This window comes from Pelodiscus sinensis, chromosome 10 (assembly GCF_052426305.1).
Source record: "Pelodiscus sinensis isolate ZL-2025 chromosome 10, ASM5242630v1, whole genome shotgun sequence".
In the NCBI taxonomy this organism is placed as follows: Eukaryota; Metazoa; Chordata; order Testudines; family Trionychidae; genus Pelodiscus; species Pelodiscus sinensis.
The window spans coordinates 54,484,687-54,508,289 of record NC_143061.1 but is presented as its reverse complement, the minus strand read 5'-3'; the positions used below and the strand labels follow the sequence as shown (position 1 = coordinate 54,508,289).

Here is a 23,603-nt window from a genome sequence, read left to right as displayed (position 1 = left end):
ACCTCGCTGTGCTCTCCTTATCGCTCTGGTGTCTGGCTGCTCAAACTCTCTAGCTAGGCGCTCTGACTCCGCCCCCACCTGCCAGAGAACGTCCCCCCTTGCGCTCACAAATATTATGGAGCACACGGCAGGCAGCCATTGCAAAGGGAACGTGGCATTCGCTGAGGACTAACCCAGTCAGTGGACTCCTAAACCTTCCCTTTAAATGGCCCAAAAGCGCATTCTGCCACCATTCTGCACTTGCTCAGCTGTAGCTGAACTGCTCCTTCTGCAGTCCCGGCTGCCAGTGTACAGCTTCATGGGCCACAGGAGAAAGTCTCGTTCTCATGTTCCTGTGCTTCAGGGCAGGGGAAAGCCATTTGCAAAGTCCCATGAAAGTGGCCTTCCGCACTGGGATGTTTTGCAGCCACTGCTGCTCATCCCGCACCTGCAGTGCTACGTGGTCCCACGCGGCGTGTCTCACGCCACCAAAACCAGCATTGCACGGTGTCCAGATGCTCAGATGCTGGCTAGATAGCCAATTCGCTCGACCCAAGGGCTTGCCTGAACAACGTGTCCATGGCATCCCGAGATTCATACTCATCTTCTTCCTGGAGGGCCAGGCATGTGCTCTCAGAATACTCCACCCTTAGGGGCCCCAGGGTAAACATCATTATCACAGTGCTGTAATGCACAACGGGATTCACTAGGGGGCCTAAGAGGATACAAAAAGAGTTTCCCTTTGATCTCACACAAGGTGGGAGGGAGGAGACGAGTGCATTATGGGATGCTGACAATATGAACCTCGGACCACGCACTGCACAGTTTGGGTCCCAGCATGCACCGGGAACATAACCCAGAATGCAAAGCAGCACAGGCACTGGGGGCTAGCTACCCACAGTGCACTGCTCTCAATGTTGAGGGCACTGTCCCTACTGGGGAAGCACTACTTCAAACAACATCTAATTCTTGCACACAGTGGGGATGAGTCCTCTCCTTGGAATTGGTGAGGCCTGCACTGGAGTCTGGTGTCCAGTTTTGCTCACCACTACGGTGAATGTCTGTAGAGAAACTGGAAAGCATCCAGAGGCGAGTGGCAAGGAGGCTGAACGGGATGGAACACGAGCCGTATGGGCGAAGGCTGACAAAATGGGGTAGGCTCAGTTGGAAAAGAGGAGATTACGGGGGGGACGTGGTCGCAGTTTTCACACAGATGAAAGGCTGCCATATGAAAGACGGAGAAAAGCTGTTCCCTCCCGCCACAGAGGGCAGGAGGAGCAGCAGTGAATGCAAACCACAGCCCAGCAGATATAGATTGTATCTCAGGGGAAACTTCCTAATTGCAATAACAGCAGAACAATGGGACAGACGCCTCAGGAGGTTGTAGAAGATCCTTCACTGGACCTTCAAATGGAGGCTGGGTACTTAACCTGTGTTGGATGGTTTCGAGTGGTGGGAGGGCCGCTGACCACCAAAAAAATCAACTGAGAGAGCTCACATAAGTTCGAAGTAAAAAAATCCCAAATAAACCCCCATTGACATATCCCCCAAATGAGGAGAAAGGCTCTCCCCACGTTCTCCTTCCACACCACAGACTAGCAAGGCCCCACAATGCTGGAGTGGGAGCTCTGAGCCTTGAGGGCCAGATCCAGGCAAGCCAGGGGTGGATCTGGCCCCTGGGCCTTAGGTTCCACACCCCTGGTTTAGAACAACAACCCCTGCATCTTGGCAGTGGGTGGAACTAGAGGGCCCTTGCGGTGCCTTCTCATCCAAACCCTTTCAATGCTGCCACATTTCATGCGACAATGCTGAGCAACAAACCCTGCATAGTCAAACGATCCCTTCTGATGCACACTGCGTACAAAGGTTATTACAGTTGTGCAGCGGTGTGGCTGCGAAGGTGTGTTCTATCAACTGAGCCTTGGGTGCTCAGGCCTTGTGGTGGCAGGGAGAATTCAGCCTAGCAGTGAGAGCTCGGTGCATGGTGGGCAGAGTCCAGGAAGCAAGCTGCATGTCAGTACTAGAGGGACTCAGAAGACAAAGGAGAGAGGAGGAGCGTGGAGAAGAGGCAGAGCTGGGACTGAACGCAGGAGGCTGAGGATGAAGGGGCCGAGGGAGGTTGTGGACTCTCCATCACTAGAGATACTGAAGAGCACATTGGACAGACGTCTACCAGGGATGGTCTAGATGGTAATGGGTCCTGCCGTGAGGGCAGGGACTGGACTGGATGACCTCTCGAGGGCCGAGTGTTCTATGGTTCTACAGGAACTGGCAGGGGCTGGCGCAAGGCCTGGAAGGAGGACAAACACAGCTGTAGGCATGGCACTGATTGAAAAGCAGCCAATCTTCTGCGGGGCCATCTTGAACAGGGCTGCTACACCGGAAACAAGACAGGGGTAAGTGCCCCCCTCCTGGTTGGAGAACCAGAGGGGGCTGGACTCTGTTGCCCCATTTTGTCCTCGTGTGAATGGAGCTGGCTGGGAGTGAGGCCGGCCCGGCTCTTTCCAGCAGGAATGTCCCAAAAACAAACAAATCAATAATGTGCCAATGACGTTCCCTTCTCTGTTTGATTCATGGGCCAGGCTGGTGCAGTCGGTCGCCCGGCTTCTAGTTGGTTGCCTGTTGAACCTGCCGGGTGTAAGTTTGGGTGTGGCTGAGAGCGATCTTGTGCAGGCGGAGGCTGACTTTATGGTGGCCCTAAAGTGTTAGCAGAGGGATCTAGATCAACATACAGGCTGAACCTCTCTGGTCCGGGACTCTCTGGTCTGGCAACCTCCATGGTCTGGCAAGACCTAGGGACCCCCAGGAGCAGCTGCCACCCTGTACACAGGGCCATGTCTGGCAGTCAGAGAAGCTACCCTACTTTGAAAGTTAACCGATTTATATGGGATGGGTTGGTTGGGGGTGGGAGGTCTGATCCGCCCTAGACAGGCAGGAGTGGTCTCCTGGGCAACAGACAGGGGCTGTTTCATACCAGTGGGAGCTGCCGCTGTCTGTGGCATGTCAGGGATGGTGAATTCTGCAGGGCTGGAGCAGCCCCCTGCCTGCACCCACTGTGCGGGGTGGAGAAAAGGAGAAGGAAAACAAACAATCGTAGTATAAGCTTTCGTGGGCAAAGACCCACTTCGTCAGATGCATGTGACGTGCATCTGACGAAGTGGGTCTTTGCCCACGAAAGCTTATGCTCCTACACTTCAGTTAGTCTATAAGGTGCCACAGGACTCCTTGTCGCTTTTGCAGATTCAGACTAACACGGCTACCCCTCTGATACTTGAAACAATCGTAGTGAACATCTGGAGGGTGCGGGAGGTGTGGGCTGTTGTTCATGGAGCGTTATTGTATTCACAGTTACTGAACATCAATATTACAGTAGCAGGGCGAAGCCTCAGGCTCATTGCACAGGGTGCTATAGACACTCGCAGCAAGCAGCTGGGCAAAATTTCCAAAGACATCTAAAGGAACAAATTCTGAAAGGCATTGAGGCACCTGAGGGGGAGGACAGATGCCCAATGGGATTTTCTAGTACACTTAGGGGCATCTCTAGGCATTAAACGCTGTTGAACATCTGGCCCTTTGGTTCCTGAGTCGCCCTGATTTTCAGAGGAGCTTTGGACCCCAAAGCCAATGTGACCTTTCACACTAGTACTCAGGCTCCCAGATCACTTAGGTGCTTATCAAGTCATCCACAATGGTATTTACACCCTTGCTTGCCTACTGATTTCATTCACTCCTGGAGAACCTTGGGAGAAGAGATGGATTCTTAGTGGTTCTCTCCTACCAAGTCACTAACAGACAGAAAATGGCTGGGAGTCACTGACTCAGAGGAGATCCGTGTTGTGCACAATTGATTTAGTCCCAGGGCTGTCAGGGCTGGAAGAGTCACGTTGTTCTGCTAATGCCGTCATTCAGTCTTGATTTGTTGCCTATGGAACACTGACTTCTGGGCCTTGAATAAGGAACTTGTACGTGGTGGGACAGTATGTTTTGAAGAGAATTTCCACTAAGGTGTTACTTCCTGCAACCACACGCTTGTGTTCCCGGTTCATGTAGTTCCACAGATGCAGGGAATAGGAGTTGTTGAAGTTGAAGCTCTTCTCCCAGACCTCAAAGTACCGATTCCAAGCCGAGTAGGGGATGGGGTAGAAACGCTGAGGATGCAGGAAGGAAATGTTTTGACAGTTTATATCCTCTACGTTATGGAAATCGGTCAGGGTGCACAACGCTTTGAGCCTCCTTGTTAGTAAGCTGGGCCCTTGGTATCCCCAAATGTCTCCTTTGTAATTTTGAACAAAATCCTCCATGCAATCCCAGAGGAACCCATGATGGCGAGAAAAGCCAAAAATCGCACTTCCGGAGACCTGGGACGCCTCGGCCGCCACAAAGTTTTCCATTAAAATAGGCCTCATGGAGATGACATCGGTGTCCATGTAGATCCCACCGTATTTCCAGACGAGGGCAAGTCTGCTAGCGTCAGAGCTGACATGAAGCCAGTACCTTTCCTGGGCTGGATTAACCTGCAGAGGTGGAAAGGGATCACAGAGATGCAATTGACTCCACTTCGAAACATCTCAATATCTGCTTTCGTTAGCTATGTCCTCTACAAAACTCTCAGCCGTGTCTGTCCTAACTGTAATCCCTTCCTCAAATAACGGCCGTTTTTCTTGCTCAGGTGTGACACACTGTTGGAAAAAGGCAAGAGCACATGTAGCTTTTGTTCAGTGTCATTGTACAAGTGTCCCAGGCACAGGAAACCCCAAGGAAACACCCAAGAATTATAACATCTGAATCTTAGTAACATAACAAGGGCCATACTAGGTCACACTAAGTATCTAGCCCAGGATCCTATTTTCAGACAGTGGCCACTGCCAGGTGCCCCAGAGGGAATGAACAGAATGTAGGGACACTATTCCTGCCCATCAGATCCATCCTCTTTGGCCACAAAAGGTTATGCCCCAATAAATGTGTTTGTCTTTAAGGTGCCACAGGACTCCTCATTGGTTTTGCCAGTGCAGACTAAAATAGCCACCCCGCTGACACTATAGTTAGTAGTTCTGCAAATTCATATTTGAGTTCCTTCAGAACTCTGGGGTGAATGCCATCTGGTGTGGGGTGTCTTATTACAGGGTAATTTATCTGTTTGATCCGTTTATCTCGAGTGCTCCTTTAGCATCTGGATCGTTCAGTGGCCCCATTGGTGGGTTAGTTGGCTTCCTGCTTCTACTGTCCTTTTCGCTATTACTTTTAGAGACTTTGGCGAGCTGTTCTTCACATTCTTTTCGGCTTTTTAAAATTGTATTTTTACACTTGTCAGAGTTTATGCTCCGTTCCACTGTCTTCACTTGGATTTCACTTCCATTTTGTTAAGTTTCTTTTATTTTGTTTTTATTTTATTTTATTTTTTTGCCTCTCACTGTTTCTTTGACTTTATTGCTTGTCAAGATGTCAGTTTTGGCACTGGGCCTTTTCATTTCTGCCTCAGTTTTATGCAGTTCTCCTTCATTATTATTACCCTTCATTATCACTAACCCTTAACTGTTATTTCCCCCAAACAGCCCCCCATGTCAATTGGCACACGCAATGTCTGACCAAAAGCCCCTATGATTCCACTGAGAGATTCTCACTGACTTTCAGGGCTTTGGAAGGGGCCTCTGCTGGTAATCTCTGCAGAGGATAAGAAGTGAGAGAGAACTTCAGGCCTTATTGAGGGCAGGGCGGGCCGGTGTACCAATATTGCAGCCAGGTGCTTGCTCGTTCCCACGACTCCCCGCTTTCATTTACAAACAAACTAGAAGATTTTCCCGGCCTGGCTCAGGGCCTTAATTCAACTAATTCTTGTTTTTCTTCATTTAAATACTGGACCTGGGGAGGAGGGGTTCAGGATGCTGGGGAGGGGAGGACTAACCCAGCGCTCTCTCACTGCAGGAGCTTGGTGCTAAGTGGGAAGCATCTCTCCATGGCTGCTCCAGCTCCAGCCAGTAAAACAGAGGGAAGGGCGCATGTCCCCAGCTGGGGCTGGTCCAGGTACATCTGCCCTTTGTACTCCCCAGCCAGAGTGGGGAATGCAACCAACTGTGCACTTTCCCCTCACTCCCTGACAAAGGGGAACAGCTAGCAATGTCCCCCTCTGAATCGGGGGGGGGGGGAGACTATCTCCCTCTAAAGAACACCTGGGGGAAGGTCCAGAGATGGGGCAGTCCCCAATGGGGAGAAGGGAGCTCGCCCCCAGCATCTCCTTTCACCTGCCTTTTCTGTACAGTTTTGTGAGGAGCAATCCCATTCTAGGAACATCCCAATTTCCTGGCACAACTGAAGTCTTACCTTGTTTTTAAGTTATGAGAAGAGAAAGCTTCCTACCAACTTTAGTGATCCTAGCTCCTAACATTTAGGAGGATTCCAGCCTGTGTTTTCAAATAGGCCAAAGCAAGAACTCCAAGGGGAGTGAACTCTCAAAATAACCCTTCTGAAAGGAGCTGGTAAAGACTAGAACACCCCACCCAAACTGACCTCTGCATTTCTCTCTTGCTTCTAAATCTTGTGCCCAGACATTTCTGTGACTCCCAGACATTCAACAAGCACTGAAATCATATTTCCCAAACAGCAAATCCTCACTTTACATTCATGATGCCTGAAATGTGTCAAAAACATTTGAATCGACCTCTTGCCTTTCTGGAAAAAGGGGGATTCACCACTTTGAGACAATATAAATACTGAAATGACGATGGAAATGCTCCATTTGCCATAACTCCTGCCCCCAGGAAATGGACAATGTCCGTAACAATTCCAATGAATATATAATGCATGGGAAAATGTCATGAAAAAGGGGCCCACACTCTGTACAGCAAAATGACAACGGCTTCAAAACTTGAATAAAGTGTAAAAACCTTCATTTCCCTCCACTTCTACTTTGAATCTTGTTCAAAAATATTTCCCCCTTCGTGTTTCCCCTCACCTTATGATACCATGGGAGCAGAGGTGTCTCCTGGAAAACAGTTTCCATCAGGAGAGGAAGAAGGAAGACATTCTCCATTGCAGATAGCAGAGCCAAGGCTGTGGAATTGGAACTTGAATCCCGCCATGTGTTATTTTTCAGCCCTTTCATGAAGAAAAGAACAGGTCTGTCGGGGTAGGCCCTGGCAGCAGATTCCACAGAACATGAAGCCAACGGAGGAATCTGCAAGCGGTATGTGGTCTCCACAAAGATGATGCTGCTGGTCTGGTTCACATCATCCTTTTGTGTCGCGAAGAGCTCAGGACTCGGCGTCCAAAAGAAGCTGTGGCCACGCGGCAGGAAACGTTTATAGACAAAGGCCAGGACAAAGACAAAAGTGAGTGCGAGCCCTATTTTGATCCCCTTCAACATTCTTGCTTCTCTTTGGACAGACGAATCTTGACAAAAACAAACAATGTGTCAGTGAATCTTTCATTACCGCTGGGAGACAAGACAGGATTTCAAATGGTGTCATTGCTTTGGATAATTTCCAGGGTGGACACAAAGCAATGATTAAAAAAATATATTAAAAATCAGTTTTTTAATTTAAATCGTATTTTTTTGTTTTTTAAAATCATTGATAAAATACTAAATTTTGTGTTTTCAAAGTAACAGTTACAATTACATCTCATCACTAACATGCTGGACATACACTTACAACCTCATAAAACGGGAATGAACGGCTCTAATCTGCCCTGTTTAACTACCTGCTCTTCTTCTTGAGAGTTCTCGCCTTACAATTTCCGTTTCTCAGCAGACTGCGGGAACACATGCAAAGACACACAGGTTGGGCAGATTCACTTTGCAAAGCACCCTCTCTCTGCTGTTTCGTATAAATATGATTTGACGAGTAAATTCCCAAGCTGTTTGCTCTGTTGGGTGTTGATAGAAAAAAAGTTTTAGCTTCTGAAATCCCTATGGCTTGTTCAATTAGTGAACTACATTTAGAATCGCTCCTCCAACTACACAATGCAGAAAGCTGCAGTAAGAGAAATCTACAGTTGCCAGTTGCCACCGTATGTCGTTTTCATATGTTATATTACATAAGACAGACCCCTTATTTAAGATCATGATGGCTACAGACCACAATAGTGATGCCATGAGTCTATTCCTTGTTTTACTTCTGCAGAACTCAGCTCTCCAAAGGGAACCCCATTCTGTACTCGTTTTCTCAAGAAAGAGAAGAGCCGATGAATTCAATGGGTTTTACTCCAAAAATAATTCAGAGGGTGTTAGCTGGGTTAGTCTGTATTTACAAAAGCAAGGAGGAGTCCTGTGGCAATTTACGCTGTATCTACACAGCAGCATTATTGCAGAAAAGCTGATGTTCTGAAATAACTTAGTCTGTGTCTACACAACAAACAGCAAACAGTTATTTTGACATAATGTTGAAATAATGTCGAGCTGGAGGACATCTTACTCCAACTCCTGCAACCCTATCTTTACGAGGAGTAAGGGAAGTTGGAGGAAGAGTGCTCTAATTCGGACTTCCTGCTGTGTAGAGAGTGCCAAAATCCGAAATAAGCTATTGCAACTTAAGCTACGCAATTGATGTTACTCAAGTTGTGTGGCTGATTCTGACTTTAGCCTTGCTGTGTAGACGTGACCCTAGAGACCAACAGACTTCATAGGGCATAAGTGTCCATGGGTAAAATTCACTTCGTCAGATGAATCGGAGTGGAAGATTCAGAGGCGGAGGCTACCTATAAGGACAACAAAAGAGAGAAGTTACTTGCGTTAATCAAATCTGCATGGAAGTGATTCATTCACAGCAGTTGAAGTGGAGATGAGACTATCAAAAGAGGGGGAAATTGCCTTTGTAGTGCGTTAACCAGTTAAGATGCTTATTCAGTTTTAAGTTGATTGTGCTGAATTTGCAAATGAACGTTAGTTCAGCTTACACTTAAAAAACAAGAAATGGTCTGGTAGCACCTTAAAGATTAACAAAACATGTAAACGGTATCAGGAGCTTTCGTAGGTACAGCCCACTTCCTCAGATAACAGGAGTTTTGAGTTTAGGATGTGCAGAACCAAAATAAAGAGAAGAGAGGGGAGAGGAGGGAAGAAAAAAAATATTAGCTTCTTCTAACTATCCAGTCCTTAGGTGCTTATAGATTGCCAGTTCTGCCTACTTGATTTTCCCTTTGATAATTTTATACCCTCTGCTTCTTGTTTCCCGCTCCCTTCCTTTTTTCTCCTTCCCCCATCTTCCTTCTTCCCTATTTATTTTGGGTCTGCACATAGAATCATAGAACCATAGAGCTGGAAGAGACCTAAGAAGGTCATTAAGTCCAGCTCCCTGCTCTAGGCAGGACCAATTCCAACTAAATCAACCTGGCCAGGGCTTTGTCAAGCCGAGATTTAAACTCCTCTAGGGAAGGAGACTCCACTACTTCCCTAGCGAACCCATCTCAGTGCTTCACCACCCTCCTAGTGAAATAGTTTTTCCTAATATCCAACCTGGACCTCTCCCACCACAACTTGAGACCATTGCTCCTTGTTCTGCCATCGGTCACCACTGAGAACAGCCTCTCTCCATCCTCTTTGGAACCTCCCTTCAAGAAGTTGAAGGCTGTTCTCAAATCCCCCCTCACTCTTCACTTCTGCAGACTAAACAGACCCAACTCCCTCAGCCTCTCCTCATAGCTCATGTGCTCCAGCCACCTAATCATTTTGGTTGCCCTCCGCTAGACCCTCTCCAATGCGTCCACATCCTTTTTGTAGTGGGGGGTCCAGAACTGGACACAAGACTCCAGATGTGGCCTCACCAGAGCCGAATAAAGGGGAATAATGACATCTCTGGATCTGCTGGCAATGCTCCTCTTAATGCAAACTAATATGCCATTAGCCTTCTTGGATACAAGGGTGCACTGTTGACTCATATCCAGCTTCTCATCCACTGTAACCCCCAGGTCCTTTTCTGCAGAACTGCTACTTAGCTGGTTGGTCCCCAGCCTGTAACAATGCTTGGGATTCTTCCGTCCCAAGTGCAGGACTCTGCACTTGTCCTTGTTGAACCTCATCAGATTTCTTGTGGCCCAATCCTCCAATTTGTCTAAATCACTCTGGACCCTATGTCTGCCCTCAAGCATATCTACCTCTCCCCCCAGCTTAGTGTCATCCGCAAACTTGCTGAGGGTGCAATCCATCCCCTCATCCAGGTCATTAATAAAGATATTGAGCAAAACTGGTCCTAGAACCGAACCTTGGGGCACTCTGCTAGAAACCGACCGCCATCCTGACATCCAGCCGTTGATCACTATCCGCTGGGCCCAGTCTTCTAGCCATCTCTCTATCCATCTTACTGTCCATTTATCTAATCCACATTCCCTTAACTTTCTGGCAAGAATATTGTGGGAGACCGTATCAAAAGCCTTGCTAAAGTCAAGGTATATCACATCCACATCCTAAACTCAAAACCCCAGTCATCTGAAGAAGTGGGCTGTGCCCACGCAAGTTCCTGATACCATCTACATGTTCTGTTCGTCTATAAAGTGCTACCAGGCCATTTGTTGTTTTCTAAGTTTATTCTGTTCAGACTCACTTGGCTGCCCCCTGAAGCTTTAGTTCAGCTGTCTCCCATTGAGAAAGGTTTTGAAATTGTTTTGTAGAAAGATGGCTACTTTCAAAGCCATTATTGACTGTCCAGGCAGGTTAAAATGTTCCTCTACAGGTTTAATAGTAATAGAGAGGTACAGGTATGTGTGTGTTCCCATTCTTGATGTCTGATTTGGGTCCATTAATCTTTTGAAGCGCAGGATTTAAATATCCCATGATTGATTAGCATATTTGCGTCCGGTTGTCATTTAAAAAAACCGGTAGCACGAATTACTGCGCCGCGTGTAGACACGGTTTTTCATTAAAAAACCCTTCCCTTGATTTAACTGTTACTTCTCATTGCATGAGGAGAAACAGTTAAATTTAGGGAACCTTTCCTAACGGAATACTGCGTCTACACGCGGCGTGGTAATTCGGGCTACTGACTTTTTAAAATGGCGACCGGCCACGAAAATGCTAATCAAGCGCAGGATATTTAAATCCTGCGCATCATTAGCAACTTTGGTATGCTTCATTTGCCTCCTTAGTCCGAACTAAGGGGCAAGTGGAGACATACCCTGGACAAGTTCTTTGTAATCTAACATCTAAAGGTTTATTAAAGAAAGAAGAGGCTGATGTTTACAGCAACATTCCTCAAATGTGTATTGGCAAAGGTTAAGTTTCATTGCCAGTCAAGTACTTTGATTCACTTAACTAGCCACCCTGTTACAATAGGCAGGTGAAGCCTGTTGATATCTCTCTGAAGCAAATACTTAGAATGTCAGAACATGGCCAATACTTATCACTCTAAATAGAAGACTCTGACATGCACATGAATAGTAGAAACACAACCAGCAAAGTATCAGCTTTCAATAGACACCTCCCTTGACCCACTTTGTACAAAACGTTGGGCAAACCTACAACGGCAGGTACAACAATATTCTGCATGTTCACACCGAGAAGCCAAGAATGTCACCCCACCACGGCCAGAGTGATGCCGGAAGGGATGCCAGTAGCATGGCTGCGTGTGTCACAGGGCTGTCCCACGCCTGGCTCTGTGTTGCTACAGGTTCTAATTCTGTATCAGAAATAGCAGCGTGTGACTGGAAAGGTTTGTGAAAACCATGTTTGTCTAAAACAGGGTTCATCATTGTAAGGTTCAATACGATCGTCATAATATCACTGAACTCTGTGACAAATGCAGGACAATAATTGCTCAGATCAACAGTGGATCTGATCTGCTTTTGTACCATGATTTCTATATATGATTTCTTAGGTGAGTCGGCCAAAAGCTAAAGTTAATTTCTCTCTACAAGCTCTGGCCAATGTCTGGAACCAAATAAACACCAAGTTAATGTAGATATTCATATTCTCCATAGTGTAGCAATCCCGGCATTTAGCCATGAAAGCAAGATGGCGGCGTGCCTCATTTTCCCTGCTCATATAGCACGTTAAGTGTGGAATGCCCTCTCTCATGTGAGAAGCTCCAACACAAGTTACAGGCACCAACAACTGGGAAATATCAGTATTACTAGATCTCTTACCGTACGGTGTGGCATTATGTACCACTCTGAACATGTCCCAGGGTTTTTCCAAAAGATCATGCGCATTGGGCAGGTTTACAGTTCTGGGTAGCAGCAGCACATTGGTTACAAAAGTGGAAACCAGCAACAAGAACAAATCCATTGCAAGCGCACATGTACCGTTCTTTTTGTCATCCTTGGCTCAATACCATTGGCGGGCGAGCATTTTAGGGTTAACCTGTGGGACAGCTGTGTTATTCTCAGCTATGGTGAGCTGAGAGGCCCCTTCCACACACAAAGCACTGGAGAGAAATTCTGCCTTCCCAGCCGAGCTGCTTCTGCTCCACACAGACCAACCCTTGAAGACAGTCTTTCCTCTGTCCCTGGCTCCAGCTGGTCTCCACACACCGGGGTTTATCCCACAAAGCTATTTGCAACAAATCGAGTTCTTCCTGGGCAGGTTTCTCTTCCACAAGCTTTACTAGGCCTCCGTCCAGCAGTACGACAAACTTGATCTTGTCCCTTAGTCACGGCTTCAGCCGGACTGGAATCTGCTGCACAGAAACATCGTCCTGATCTCTGAGTTACTCCTGTCCTTGAATGAATTCCAGCCTCGCCTCTGAGCCTGAGACAGGCCTTCAGCAACCTCCTGCCAGACACACAGCTCTCTCCCCCAGGCAGACACTGAGAGAAACTCTCCACTTGGTCACAGTAAAATTGGCTAGACACAGACAACTGCCCGGAGTCAATTCCCCCCGACCCTCCTTCCCAAATCTCCCTGGTAGTCACAGGGGACAGCAGAGTTGCATTCAGACTCCTCTGGGGGCTGGGTTATGACATCAGCCGGATTGCACATTTCTGCCATGTCATCATCAAAGCACAGAGCAACACAGTGACACACGACTCCCAAGCGGATACCGTCTCTGCCGCTCTTCCCATTTCCCCCTTGATCTGGAGTTTAGTCTGGCAACTCCCTGCTCAGCTTCGCTGAGTCTCTCCTCTGCTGCTGGTCGCTCCATTCGCCTGGCCTGGACTTCTTTCTCTCTTTCAGCAGCTCCTCTCTCCAGCTCAGGGCTCCTTTACTTCTCCCTTACATGAATCTCGGCAAATATTTCTTCCTAATCGAGCTCCGCTTTTTTCAAAACCTCCTGCGCTCTGAGATTTCTTCTACAGCATCTCTGTCCATTAGCAAAGATTGCAGTTCGCTCTTAGCGGCTTTCTTTCTGGAAGTGATTCCTTTCTCTGAGCATGGGTCCCTCAGGTCTTTTATTCTAAGATCCTCATTTCATTGCTGACTCATGGCAACTGTTCTTTTGTTATGCTTATAACACGCGGGGCGGAGGACTTTATGGGGCAAAAGGCAACATGCCCTGTTTATTGAGAATACCACGGCAAAGCAGTTAGCATATGCTTACACACACACAAACATACAGACACACACACGCACACTGTCCCACCAGTTGATGTTATATTTACCAGTCCGTGGTCCACGGCCAACCGGATTGATCACAGATGGAGGAGCGGGGGCTCTGGCAGTCCAGATCGATGCTCCCGTCTTTGGCAGGATGTACCCCAAAGTTTCATACCAAAGATGAGAGTAAACTTTAAAGAAATCAGGTTACATACGTACGCCAGTTGCAAAGTTCCTGGTGCAGGCTTATAGCCGAGGTGGAAAGTCTGCTGTCTCATAAGTCTCTGGAATACATCCTGTGCTAGGAGGGGGCATCAGTCCTTCCAGGCCCAATTCATGGCAAAACTGCTTCTGACCTGATGAGCTGGAGTGACGACAAATGGAGGAAACTCTGGGCCCCTTTTTATACCCTTGCCCAGCTGGAGGGAATTCCATTGTTCTCCTTGTGTGCAGGAACTTCCAAAATGCAGTTTTTCACATGACTAAGTCACCTGTCCGGGTCCTTTTTTGGCAAGCAGCTAAGGCGTACATGCTTGAATGCAGGTTCACAGCAAAATTCTTCAGATGTGTATTGGCAACACTTATGGTTCATTGTCCGTCAAGTACTTCGATTCACTAGACTAGCCACCCTGTTACAATAGGCAGGTGATGCCGGTTGATCTCTCTCAGGAGCAAATACTTGGAATGTCAGAAAATTGCCAATGCTTATCACTCTAAAAGTAACAATCAGACATGCGCACAAATAGTATGAAGAGAATCAGCAGCTTTCAATAGATGCCTTACTTACCAATTTGTACAGAATTTGGGGCTAACATACAACAGTGGGCACAATCATATTCTGCATGGTCACATCAGAACTCCAGTAAGGTCACACTATCCCTGCTATGTACCCCATTGCCATCTCTGGCCAAAGAAGAAACACCATTGCAGGACTAACCACATAAGCCACAGTATTACAGACTCATCCACCTGCACATCCTCTCATGTGCTGTCTGCAATGGATAATGGCCAAACCAGACAGTCTCTCCCCTCAAAGATAACTGGACCCAGATCAGAGAACCCACCCCACCAGTCTACTTTCAGGGTGACCTTATCCTGCATTTCTGCTGCTGGAGCTGGCTCTAGTTCTGTCAGTTTTCTCCCAGGGCGAGGATGGGACTAAAACCCACCCGCCAGCAAGCTTTAGGTGAACACCCTAGCCGCTAAGCCACACGGGAACCTACCTCTGTGATGTAAAAACTGTAACAGAGCATTTTAACCAGCCTGGACAGTCAGTTATGGATTTGAAAGAAGCCTCTTTCTGCAAAAGAATTTTACAACCCTATGACAAAGGGAGACAGCTGCATTCAAATTCCTTTGTAAATTCAATACTATCCACTTAGCACTGAGTAAAGATCTTACAGCCTATATTGGAACAGGATACCATACTCAAAGAGGCTCTGGGAGACAGACCCATAGTCTCCTATAGACAACCACCTAACCTCAAGATGATTCTTACCAACCACCACAGGACATACCACACTAATACCAACCCTGGTACCTTCCCTTGCAACAAACCCCGTTGCCAGCTTTGTCCACATATTCATTCTGCTGATACCATTATTGGACCTAACCAAGTGAGTTATAAGATCAAGAACACATATTCCTGCGCATCCAGAAATATAATCTACGCTATCATGTGCCGAAAGTGTCCGTCTGCTATGTACATTGGACAAACATCTCAGACACTTCGCCAAAGGATTAATGCCCACAAAACAGATATCAGACAAGATCACAAAGAGAAAACAGTTTCTTGCCATTTTAACCAGAAAGGACACTCTCTCAATGACTTAACCACCTGCATTCTGCTACAAAGACCTTTTACATCTGCACTTGAAAGGGAATCCTCTGAACTGTCATTCATGTTAAAATTCGACACTTTCCAACAAGGACTTAACAAACATTTGAACTATCTCACCCATTACCAAGATAGTTTCCCCAATTATCACCTCTAATACCATTAACTCACAAACATCCCACTCTCCCTACCTTTAATATCAGCAATTCACAGACACTTACCTTCCTTCCTCCCTCTTCCCACCCCCCCGCATCCCCCTTCTGTTCTGCAATGTGATTTGTCCTTTTCATATTTGTTCATTTTTTTAAATTGTATCCTTTGGTATATATGGTTGTGACTACTTTCTTCCACTATTTGATATGAGGAAGTGGGTCTGGCCCACGAAAGCTCATCATCTAATAAACCATCTTGTTAGTCTTTAAAGTGCTACATTGTCCTGCATTTTGCCTTAACTGGTTAGTGCACTACAAAGGCAGTTTCCCCTCTCTTGATAGCCACATCTCCACATCAACTGCTGTGAATGAACCTCTTCCACCCTGAGATGATTAGCTTCATTAACACAAGTCACTTCTTTCCTTTGTTGTCCTTATATATCCCCCTCCCTCTGTAACTTCCACTCCAGTTCACCTGATGAAGTGGGTTTTCCCCCATGAAAGCTTATGCCCTAATAAAGCTGTCTCTTAGCTGCCACTGGACTCATTAGTGTACCAAAATTAAGTGCACTTTAAGCACAGTCAGTCTGAGCTGATTTTTTGGGTAACGTGATTTAAATCAATTTTTTTTGGAGATTTAAATCCTTGATTGAAATCAATACACCGTGATTATTTGTTATTCGATTGACCGCACATTGCAAAATGGGGGAAACAAAAGTTAAAACAAATCACAGAACTGAGTTGGAATTAATCTTTCTGACATTGGCAGCAGTTTAGGAAAAAGGCTTGTCAACTGTCCGCTGGTTGAAGCCTTGGAGTTTCCAGTTCTGAAACCAGAGGTATTTTCTGCTCAACTTAACGGCAATGAAAAGGGCCGCAGATCATAACAGGGAGGAGAAACTGCCTGGAGAAACTGGAGCAGCAGGCTGCGTGCAAGCAAAGGACTCTACTGAGCTAAGGTGCTGTGTATTTGGAAAAGAGAAGGAAAAAGACCCAGAAAAAAGAACAACTGGCTGTCTTGTCTGGGGGACTCCATACGAGGGAGCCAAAGAGACAACAGTCGCTCGCACCTTTCAGGAAGTGGTTCATGTATTTTTCTATGTAGATTCTCACTGCAGAGCATTGGTAAAATTAGAACGAACATCATCTACTTGACTGTGCAGTCCCTGTGGGAGCAGAGTTATTATCCATTTGTCCTCTGTTTTCTCTTGGCTGCATAAAATGAAAAATAAACGCATAGGCTAAACTCACCCTTAGTGCACAACCTCAGTGGATCAGAAGTTGCTGCATGAAGGAGTCAGAATTTGGCCCCATGTCTGGACTGAGCAGTGTTCTAGGTGTGCTCCCTCTGCGTGGCTCACTTGATTGCATGTTTCTAGTGCATCTCCATTACTGACAGTTCTGCCAATGCTCACGAGCCTGCCAGAGCTTCGTGAACAGCAGTCTGTGCCAAAGAGTCCACTTGTGTTATCTTAAGGGTAAGGCTGTAAGAGAGAAAGCGAGACCTGCCTGGACTCCATTCCAGTGTCTGGCAAGAGGGCAATTGTTTGGCAATTGCGGATTTGAGGTGTCTGAAGGGGAAAATCTGCAGTAACCATCTATAATACTCACTAAGCCTGTGGATAAACTGAGTACATTGCACTTCTACAGCAAGGAGCTACACCTGCATTGGTTTATCTGGTAATGTGTCTTATTAATGAATTAATCAGATCAGAATACAAAGTACCAAGTACTGCACATTGATTATCAGAGATAGAAGGACATAACAAGCTGGGGAAGAGTCAGCATGACTTTATTTAAAGGGAAATCCTGTCACACCAATCTATTAGAATTCTTTGAAGGGGATCAACCACCATGTGGACCAGGATGACCTGGTAGTGATAGGGTACTTAGATTTTAAGAAAGCCTCTGACAAGATCCCTCACCAAAGGCTCTTAAGCGCAGTGAGCTGTCATGGGATAAAAGGGAAGGGCTTCTTCTGGATTGGTACCTGGTCAAAAGATAGGAAACAAAAGGTAGGAATAAATGGTCTGTTTTCAGAGTGGGGAGAAGAAAATATCAGGATCCACCTTAAGAATTGGTACTGAGACTGATGCTGTTTTACACACTCATAAGAGATCGGGAAGAACATGGCACATTGTGTTGTACCAAAGTTTTCAGATAATAGAAAATTAAGCTGCTGTCCCTGAGTGTTTGGCTGGCATGTGACTCCCAAGAGAAAAATGATCTTCCCTGGCTTGCAGGGTTAGCCCAAATAAGAACAGTTTTAGGGTGAGGTTACAGTAAGCCTGAGTGTGTGTTAGAACTTCCTGTGCGGGTTTTGTTATTTTAAATTTGTAATTCACTTTGCTCTGCCTGTTTTCACTTGCAACCACTTCAATCCTATTGTTTGTGCTTAATAAAACCACTTTTATTTTCCATCGAGCCCAGTGGAAATACGTGTTGCCTTGGAGAGCAATCGGCGCTTCATTTCCATATTCACATCCGAGCACTTTTTCGAAAAAGGGTTTTTCAAAAGTAAAAGTGCAGTTTAGATGTGGCTCTTTCAAAACAAACCCCTTTTTCGAAAGAACCCCTACTCGTTTTTTCAGGAGTACAGGTTCTTTTGAAAAAGGGGTTGCTGGACTGCACTTTCACTTTAGAAAAACCCTTTTTCGAAAAAGCGCTCGAACACGAATATGCAAAAGAAACACGGGATATTTAAATCTGCGCTTCATTTGCACTTTAGTCGTGTCCTGGATGTTTTCAGAGACCTATCCACAGTCACCATGAGATCGCTCTCTTGAGTGGTCACAGTTAATTTAGTCCCCTCGTTTTATACGTATAGTTGGGATGATGTTCTCCAATGGGCATTACTCTGCATTTATCAACATTCAAATTCATCTGCCATTTTGTTGACCAATCACCTCATTTTGTGAGATCCTTTTGAAGCTCTTCACAGTGCGCTCCATTTTACTTTCGGAGAAAGGAAGTGTTCGCCCTTGGGGCTGCAGAGAAAAACTTGAAATCAAGTGCAAGAGAACTCGGAGGGTGAGGAACCAGAAAGCAAAGAAAGCAGAACCAACATTTTTTATGATTTAAAAAAAAAAAAACCTCTTGATTTTGAAGTCAATCGTGTAATTTTGGGGAGTGACTGCTCTTTGTAGCTCTCTGGGCTGCCGTTGTATTGTTCGTGGGGCAGGGCAGGGCCGGTAGCTGCTGGCTGTGGCTTGCAGCAGGCGCTGGAGGCTGTCGGGTTGGAGTGATGTGAGAATTAAGCTAAAAGGATGGAGCTGTTAAAACACAAGTGCTCTTGTTTCACTGCAGAGAACAGGAATTACCTGCCGGGCAGGAGATGCAAACATGGATTTCCCGGCTCATGTCATGTACCGATGGGGAGAGGCCAGAAAGGAGGCGGCTGGAACAACTATGAAGCCCTGATCCCCACAAACATTTATACCAGATTCCTCTCGCGGTGTTCATGTGCCTGCCACCCCTTTTTGGTGACTCTTGACGTTTCTTGATGGAGATTTCAGGTCCAGGGAGGGGAGGGCTGACAGGGTATGTGACAGGCACACACTGCTCCCTGGCTGTCTCCAGCTGGCAGGTAGTCCCTGGAGGCTTTCCCTAGCTCCAGCCTACACCGGGGACAGGGCTGTGGGGACGTGGGCTAATGAACCAGGGCGCTGTGACTGGTTCCCTGAGTGTCTCCTGTCTGCCACACGGAGCAGAGAGCAGCCTTTCCTCAGGGAGTGCAGGCCTCGTTTAACCACAGCACCAGTGTCAGTGCAAATACCCGCATTGATGTGGCCGCCGGAGCATCACACCACGCTCAGGGCCGGCAGGGGTGGGGCACACTTCAGCCAGCGCTGGAGGCAGGGGGGGTGCCGCTATCCCAGGTGGTGGTGGGGGCCAGCTGTGTTGGCCCCTCCTCTTCTGTCTGAGGCCCCACCACTTCCCGGAGCATGGAGCTGGCTGCTCCCCCCCACAAACACACACCTTGCCTAGGCTCCCAGCGAGGCTCTCGGCTCCCCTGCTTTTGAGTCCGGCATATGTCATCCCTGCGCCCTGAAAGAAAACCTACAGAACTCACCAGCCGTGCCCCTCAGTCCTGGCTACTCCCTGGGCAGGGCAGAGGCCAATCAGCACTCGGCCTTGGCTTCAGAACTCCCGCTGCCGATGGAAACATGTTGGCTGCATCGCTGGGTCCCGTTTTACCTCAGACCAAAAGCTTCCATGGGACTCGTCACGATGGGGGCAGTTTACACGGCCTGGCTCCCCGGACGCTCGTCTCACTAGACACATGCTCAGGCCCTTGGGCAGACTATTGTGTGCGCCAGTGCACGAGTGGGGCTTGGGGAGCCATTACTGGAAGGGCCGGGCCAGGAGAGAGAGTTCATGGAGATTCTCAAGCAGGCCTCACAGAGGGACTGGATGTAAATACACAGAGTGTGTCTAGTGAGACCAACACCTGGGGAGCCAGACCATGTAAACTGCCCCCATCGTGATGAGTCCCGTGGAAGCAGGGGAGGATGGGAGGTGGGGGCTGGCTGGCTGGCTGTGTGCTGAGGCAGGGGCGAACTGGCCCAATGGGCCATCCGCTGAAGGGCTGGCTGGTGGCGGATACGCAGGGCGCCGGTGCGCCACAGCCTGAGCATGGCACCGGCACTTTAAATTCCCCGGCACTGGCCGGGGCACTGTGTGGGGCCGAGGGAGTGCATGCGTGGTGTTCTTAAATGCCACGGAACAGCTGAGAGGGAAGAAGCCCGGGCATCTTCCCTCTCAGCTGGTTTGAGCTCCGCAAGTGGACACTGCCGCTGGAGAAAGAAGAGAGGCAGGTCTGGGGCTGAGGGAGTGATCGGGGGGAGGGAGCGCTGAGTGCTCAGCCTGTGTGGGAGGCTTGGACTGGGGATCCAGGAGGGGCAAGCACCCCCCCCCCCCCAGTACTGAGGAGTGGGGGAGGGAATAAGGCTGTCTCCGTCTTGTTGTCAATTTGTGTTGGGGGGGTGGTTGTTTTGGGGGCGAGGGAAGCTCTGGGTCCATAAATCCCCAGCTCCTGCAGTCCTGTTACTACATGATGCTCTCCGTTTTCTTCAAACATTCCTAAGCTTCATGGTTAAAGAGAAATCTTCAAGAGGAGACATTATGCATGTTGGGATTACAGATTTATGAGCATATCTGGATCTTTAAGAGGTAATTTCGAGGGGTGGGAGTGGAGGGGGGAGAGGTTACAAAATAAAAGGGAAATGGACATGCTTTATTTAAATGATAGAATTCTTCAAAAATGAAGGGGAAAAGGAAGTTTGTATTAATATCAGAAGGAAAGTGATTAAAACATCAAATATCGTTTTTTGGTGGACAATATTTGCAAGTTTTGTCTTTTGCTAGAATAAAAAGGGGTGGAGGTACAGGAGTGAGGGCAGGGGGCCCAGGGCAGGGGTTGAAGGGTGCTGCAGCAAAGGCAGGAGGTAGGGGGAGAGGGCACAGGGTTTGGTGTGGGGCGTTAGGGCAGGAGTATAAGGTTGCGGGGCTGGAGTCAGAGCAGAGATATGGGGGACTCTTGGTAAGGGGTAGGGGTTAAGATGTGTGGGCAGGGGGCTGGAAGGTTTGTGGGGGCAGCTCAGGGCAGAAGGTGATAGAGTGAGGGCAGGAAGGGTGGATTCAGGGCACAGGGTCTGATTGGGGGGGCTCAGGGTTGGAAGGTGGGGGAGCAGGAGTCAGGGCAGGAGGTAGAGGATGCAGAACTCAGAGGAGGGATCTGGAAAAGATTACGGGGCTTACGAGGGTGACAATGCTGTACTGACGACTCCTCCCGGGGGGACAGAGTTTCGCTTTCCTGTCAGCGGCTCCTCTGAGAGGGGAGGGGGGCCTGCATGGGCTGGGCCTTGCCTCAAGTTTGTCTGGGGCGAGCAGGGCTCCATGGGCCAACCCTGGCCTTCAGCTGGCCCCCATCTTGCAGCTGGTGAAGGAGGGCAGAGTTCTTCATGTGCATTTATGAGAGTCTATAGGCATCAAAGGCCTGATTTTCAGTGGAGCTTTGGAACCCAAAGCCAATGTGACTTTTCACAATAGGACACAGGCTCCTAGATCTCTTAGGTGCTTTGGGAAACGTCCCCTAAAGGACAAGACATACTTATCAAGTCATCCCCAATGGTATTTACACTCTTGCTTTCCTACTAAATTTACAAGGTCCTCAGGAATCTGGGGAGAAGAGGTGAATTCTGAGAGGTTCTGTCCTACAAAGTCACCTGAAGAGAGAAAAAGGCTGAGAGTCACTGCCTTAGGAGATCCGTATTGTGCACAATTTATTTAAGTACCAGGACCATGAGGGCTGGAAGAGTCACCTTGTTCTGCTAGATGCCGTCATAGAATCATAGAATAATAGGACTGGAAGGGACCTCGAGAGGTCATCGAGTCCAGCCCCCCGCCCTCAAGGCAGGACCAAGCTCCGTCTACACCATCCCTGACAGATGTCTATCTAACCTGTTCTTAAATATCTCCAGAGAGGGAGATTCCACCACCTCCCTTGGCAATTTATTCCAATATTTGACCACCCTGACAGTTAGGAATTTTTTCCTAATGTCCAATCTAAACCTCCCCTGCTGCACTTTAAGCCCATTACTCCTTGTCCTGTCCTCAGAAACCAAGAGGAACAAATTTTCTCCTTCCTCCTTGTGACACCCTTTTAGATATTTGAAAACCACTATAATGTCCCCCCTTAATCTTCTTTTTTCCAAACTAAACAAGCCCAGTTCATGAAGCCTGGCTTCATAGGTCATGTTCTCTAAACCTTTAATCATTCTTGTCGCTCTTCTCTGTACCCTTTCCAATTTCTCCACATCTTTCTTGAAATGTGGCGCCCAGAACTGGACACAGTACTCCAGCAGAGGCCTAACTAGTGCAGAGTAGAGCGGCAGAATGACTTCACGAGTTTTGCTTACAACACACCTGTTGATACAACCTAGAATCATATTTGCTTTTTTTGCAACAGCATCACACTGTTGACTCATATTCAACTTGTGGTCCACTATGATCCCTAGATCCCTTTCCGCCATGCTCCTTCCTAGACAGTCGCTTCCCATCTTGTATGTATGGAACTGATTGTTCCTTCCTAAGTGGAGCACTTTGCATTTCTCTTTATTAAACCTCATCCTGTTTACCTCTGACCACTTCTCTAACTTGCTAAGGTCATTTTGAATTATGTCCATATCCTCCAAAGAAGTTGCAACCCCACCCAGTTTGGTATCATCTGCAAACTTAATAAGCGTACTCTCTATCCCAATATCTACATCATAGATGAAGATATTGAACAGTACGGGTCCCAAAACAGACCCTTGAGGAACTCCACTTGTTATCCCTTTCCAGCAGGATTTAGAACCGTTAACAACAACTCTCTGACTACGGTTATCCAGCCAATTATGCACCCACCTTATCGTGGCCCTATCTAAGTTATATTTGCCTAGTTTATCAATAAGAATATCATGCGAGACCGTATCAAATGCCTTACTAACGTCTAGGTATATGACATCCACCGCTTCTCCCTTATCCACAAGGCTCGTTATCCTATCAAAGAAAGCTATCAGATTAGTTTGGCATGACTTGTTCTTCACAAACCCATGCTGGCTATTCTCTATCACTTTATTATCTTCCAAGTGTTTGCATATGATTTCCTTAATTACCTGCTCCATTATCTTCCCTGGGACAGACGTCTGTAGTTTCCTGGGCTGTTCTTATTCCCCTTTTTATAGATGGGCACAATATTTGCCCTTTTCCAGTCTTCTGGAATCTCCCCTGTCTGCCATGATTTTTCAAAAATCGTAGCTAAAGGCTCAGATACCTCCTCTATCAGCTTCTTGAGTAGCCTGGGATGCATTTCGTCAGGACCTGGTGACTTGCTGACATCTAACTTTCCTAAGTGATTTTTAACTTGTTCTGTGTGTATCCTATCTTCTAAACTTACCCTCTCTCTGCTTGTATTCACTATGTTAGGCACACCTCCATACTTCTCGGTGAAGACCGAAACAAAGAAGTCATTGAGCATCTCTGCCATTTCCAAGTTTCCTGTTACTGCTTCTCCCTCTTCACTAAGCAGTGGGCCTACCCTGTCCTTGGTCTTCCTCTTGCTTTTAATGTATTTATGAAAGGTCTTCTTGTTTCCCTTTATGCCTGTAGCTAGTTTGATCTCATTTTGTGCCTT

General features: G+C 47.3%; 1 protein-coding gene across 7 annotated transcripts; it reads right to left on the bottom strand.

Annotated features, from left to right (window-relative positions):
• Window positions 1–3,150: 3,150 nt before the first annotated feature.
• Window positions 3,151–13,861, bottom strand: LOC106732919 (alpha-1,4-N-acetylglucosaminyltransferase-like). Of its 7 annotated transcripts, none has more exons than XM_075937289.2 (5): window positions 12,049–13,575; window positions 8,550–8,670; window positions 7,626–7,725; window positions 6,929–7,365; window positions 3,151–4,493 (listed from the first exon to the last, which is right to left on the bottom strand). In XM_075937289.2, the coding sequence occupies exons 4-5, from the start codon at window positions 7,337–7,339 to the stop codon at window positions 3,903–3,905; spliced, it is 1,002 nt and encodes a 333-aa protein (XP_075793404.2). In that variant the 5' UTR covers window positions 7,340–7,365; window positions 7,626–7,725; window positions 8,550–8,670; window positions 12,049–13,575; the 3' UTR covers window positions 3,151–3,902. The 7 variants fall into 7 exon arrangements, with proteins under 7 accessions (XP_075793404.2, XP_075793403.2, XP_075793402.2 ...); XM_075937288.2 differs by having other exon boundaries at window positions 7,675–7,725; XM_075937287.2 differs by having other exon boundaries at window positions 6,929–7,839; window positions 13,504–13,861.
• Window positions 13,862–23,603: the final 9,742 nt, after the last annotated feature.

Bases quoted from the DNA above. Each gene is read 5' to 3' on its own strand.
- LOC106732919 (XM_075937287.2), bottom strand. From the start codon at position 7,339: ATGTTGAAGGGGATCAAAATAGGGCTCGCACTCACTTTTGTCTTTGTC. The intron at 4,494-6,928 runs GTGAGGGGAAAC...CCACCTCTGCAG, and splicing joins TGCTCCCATGGTATCATAAG to GTTAATCCAGCCCAGGAAAG.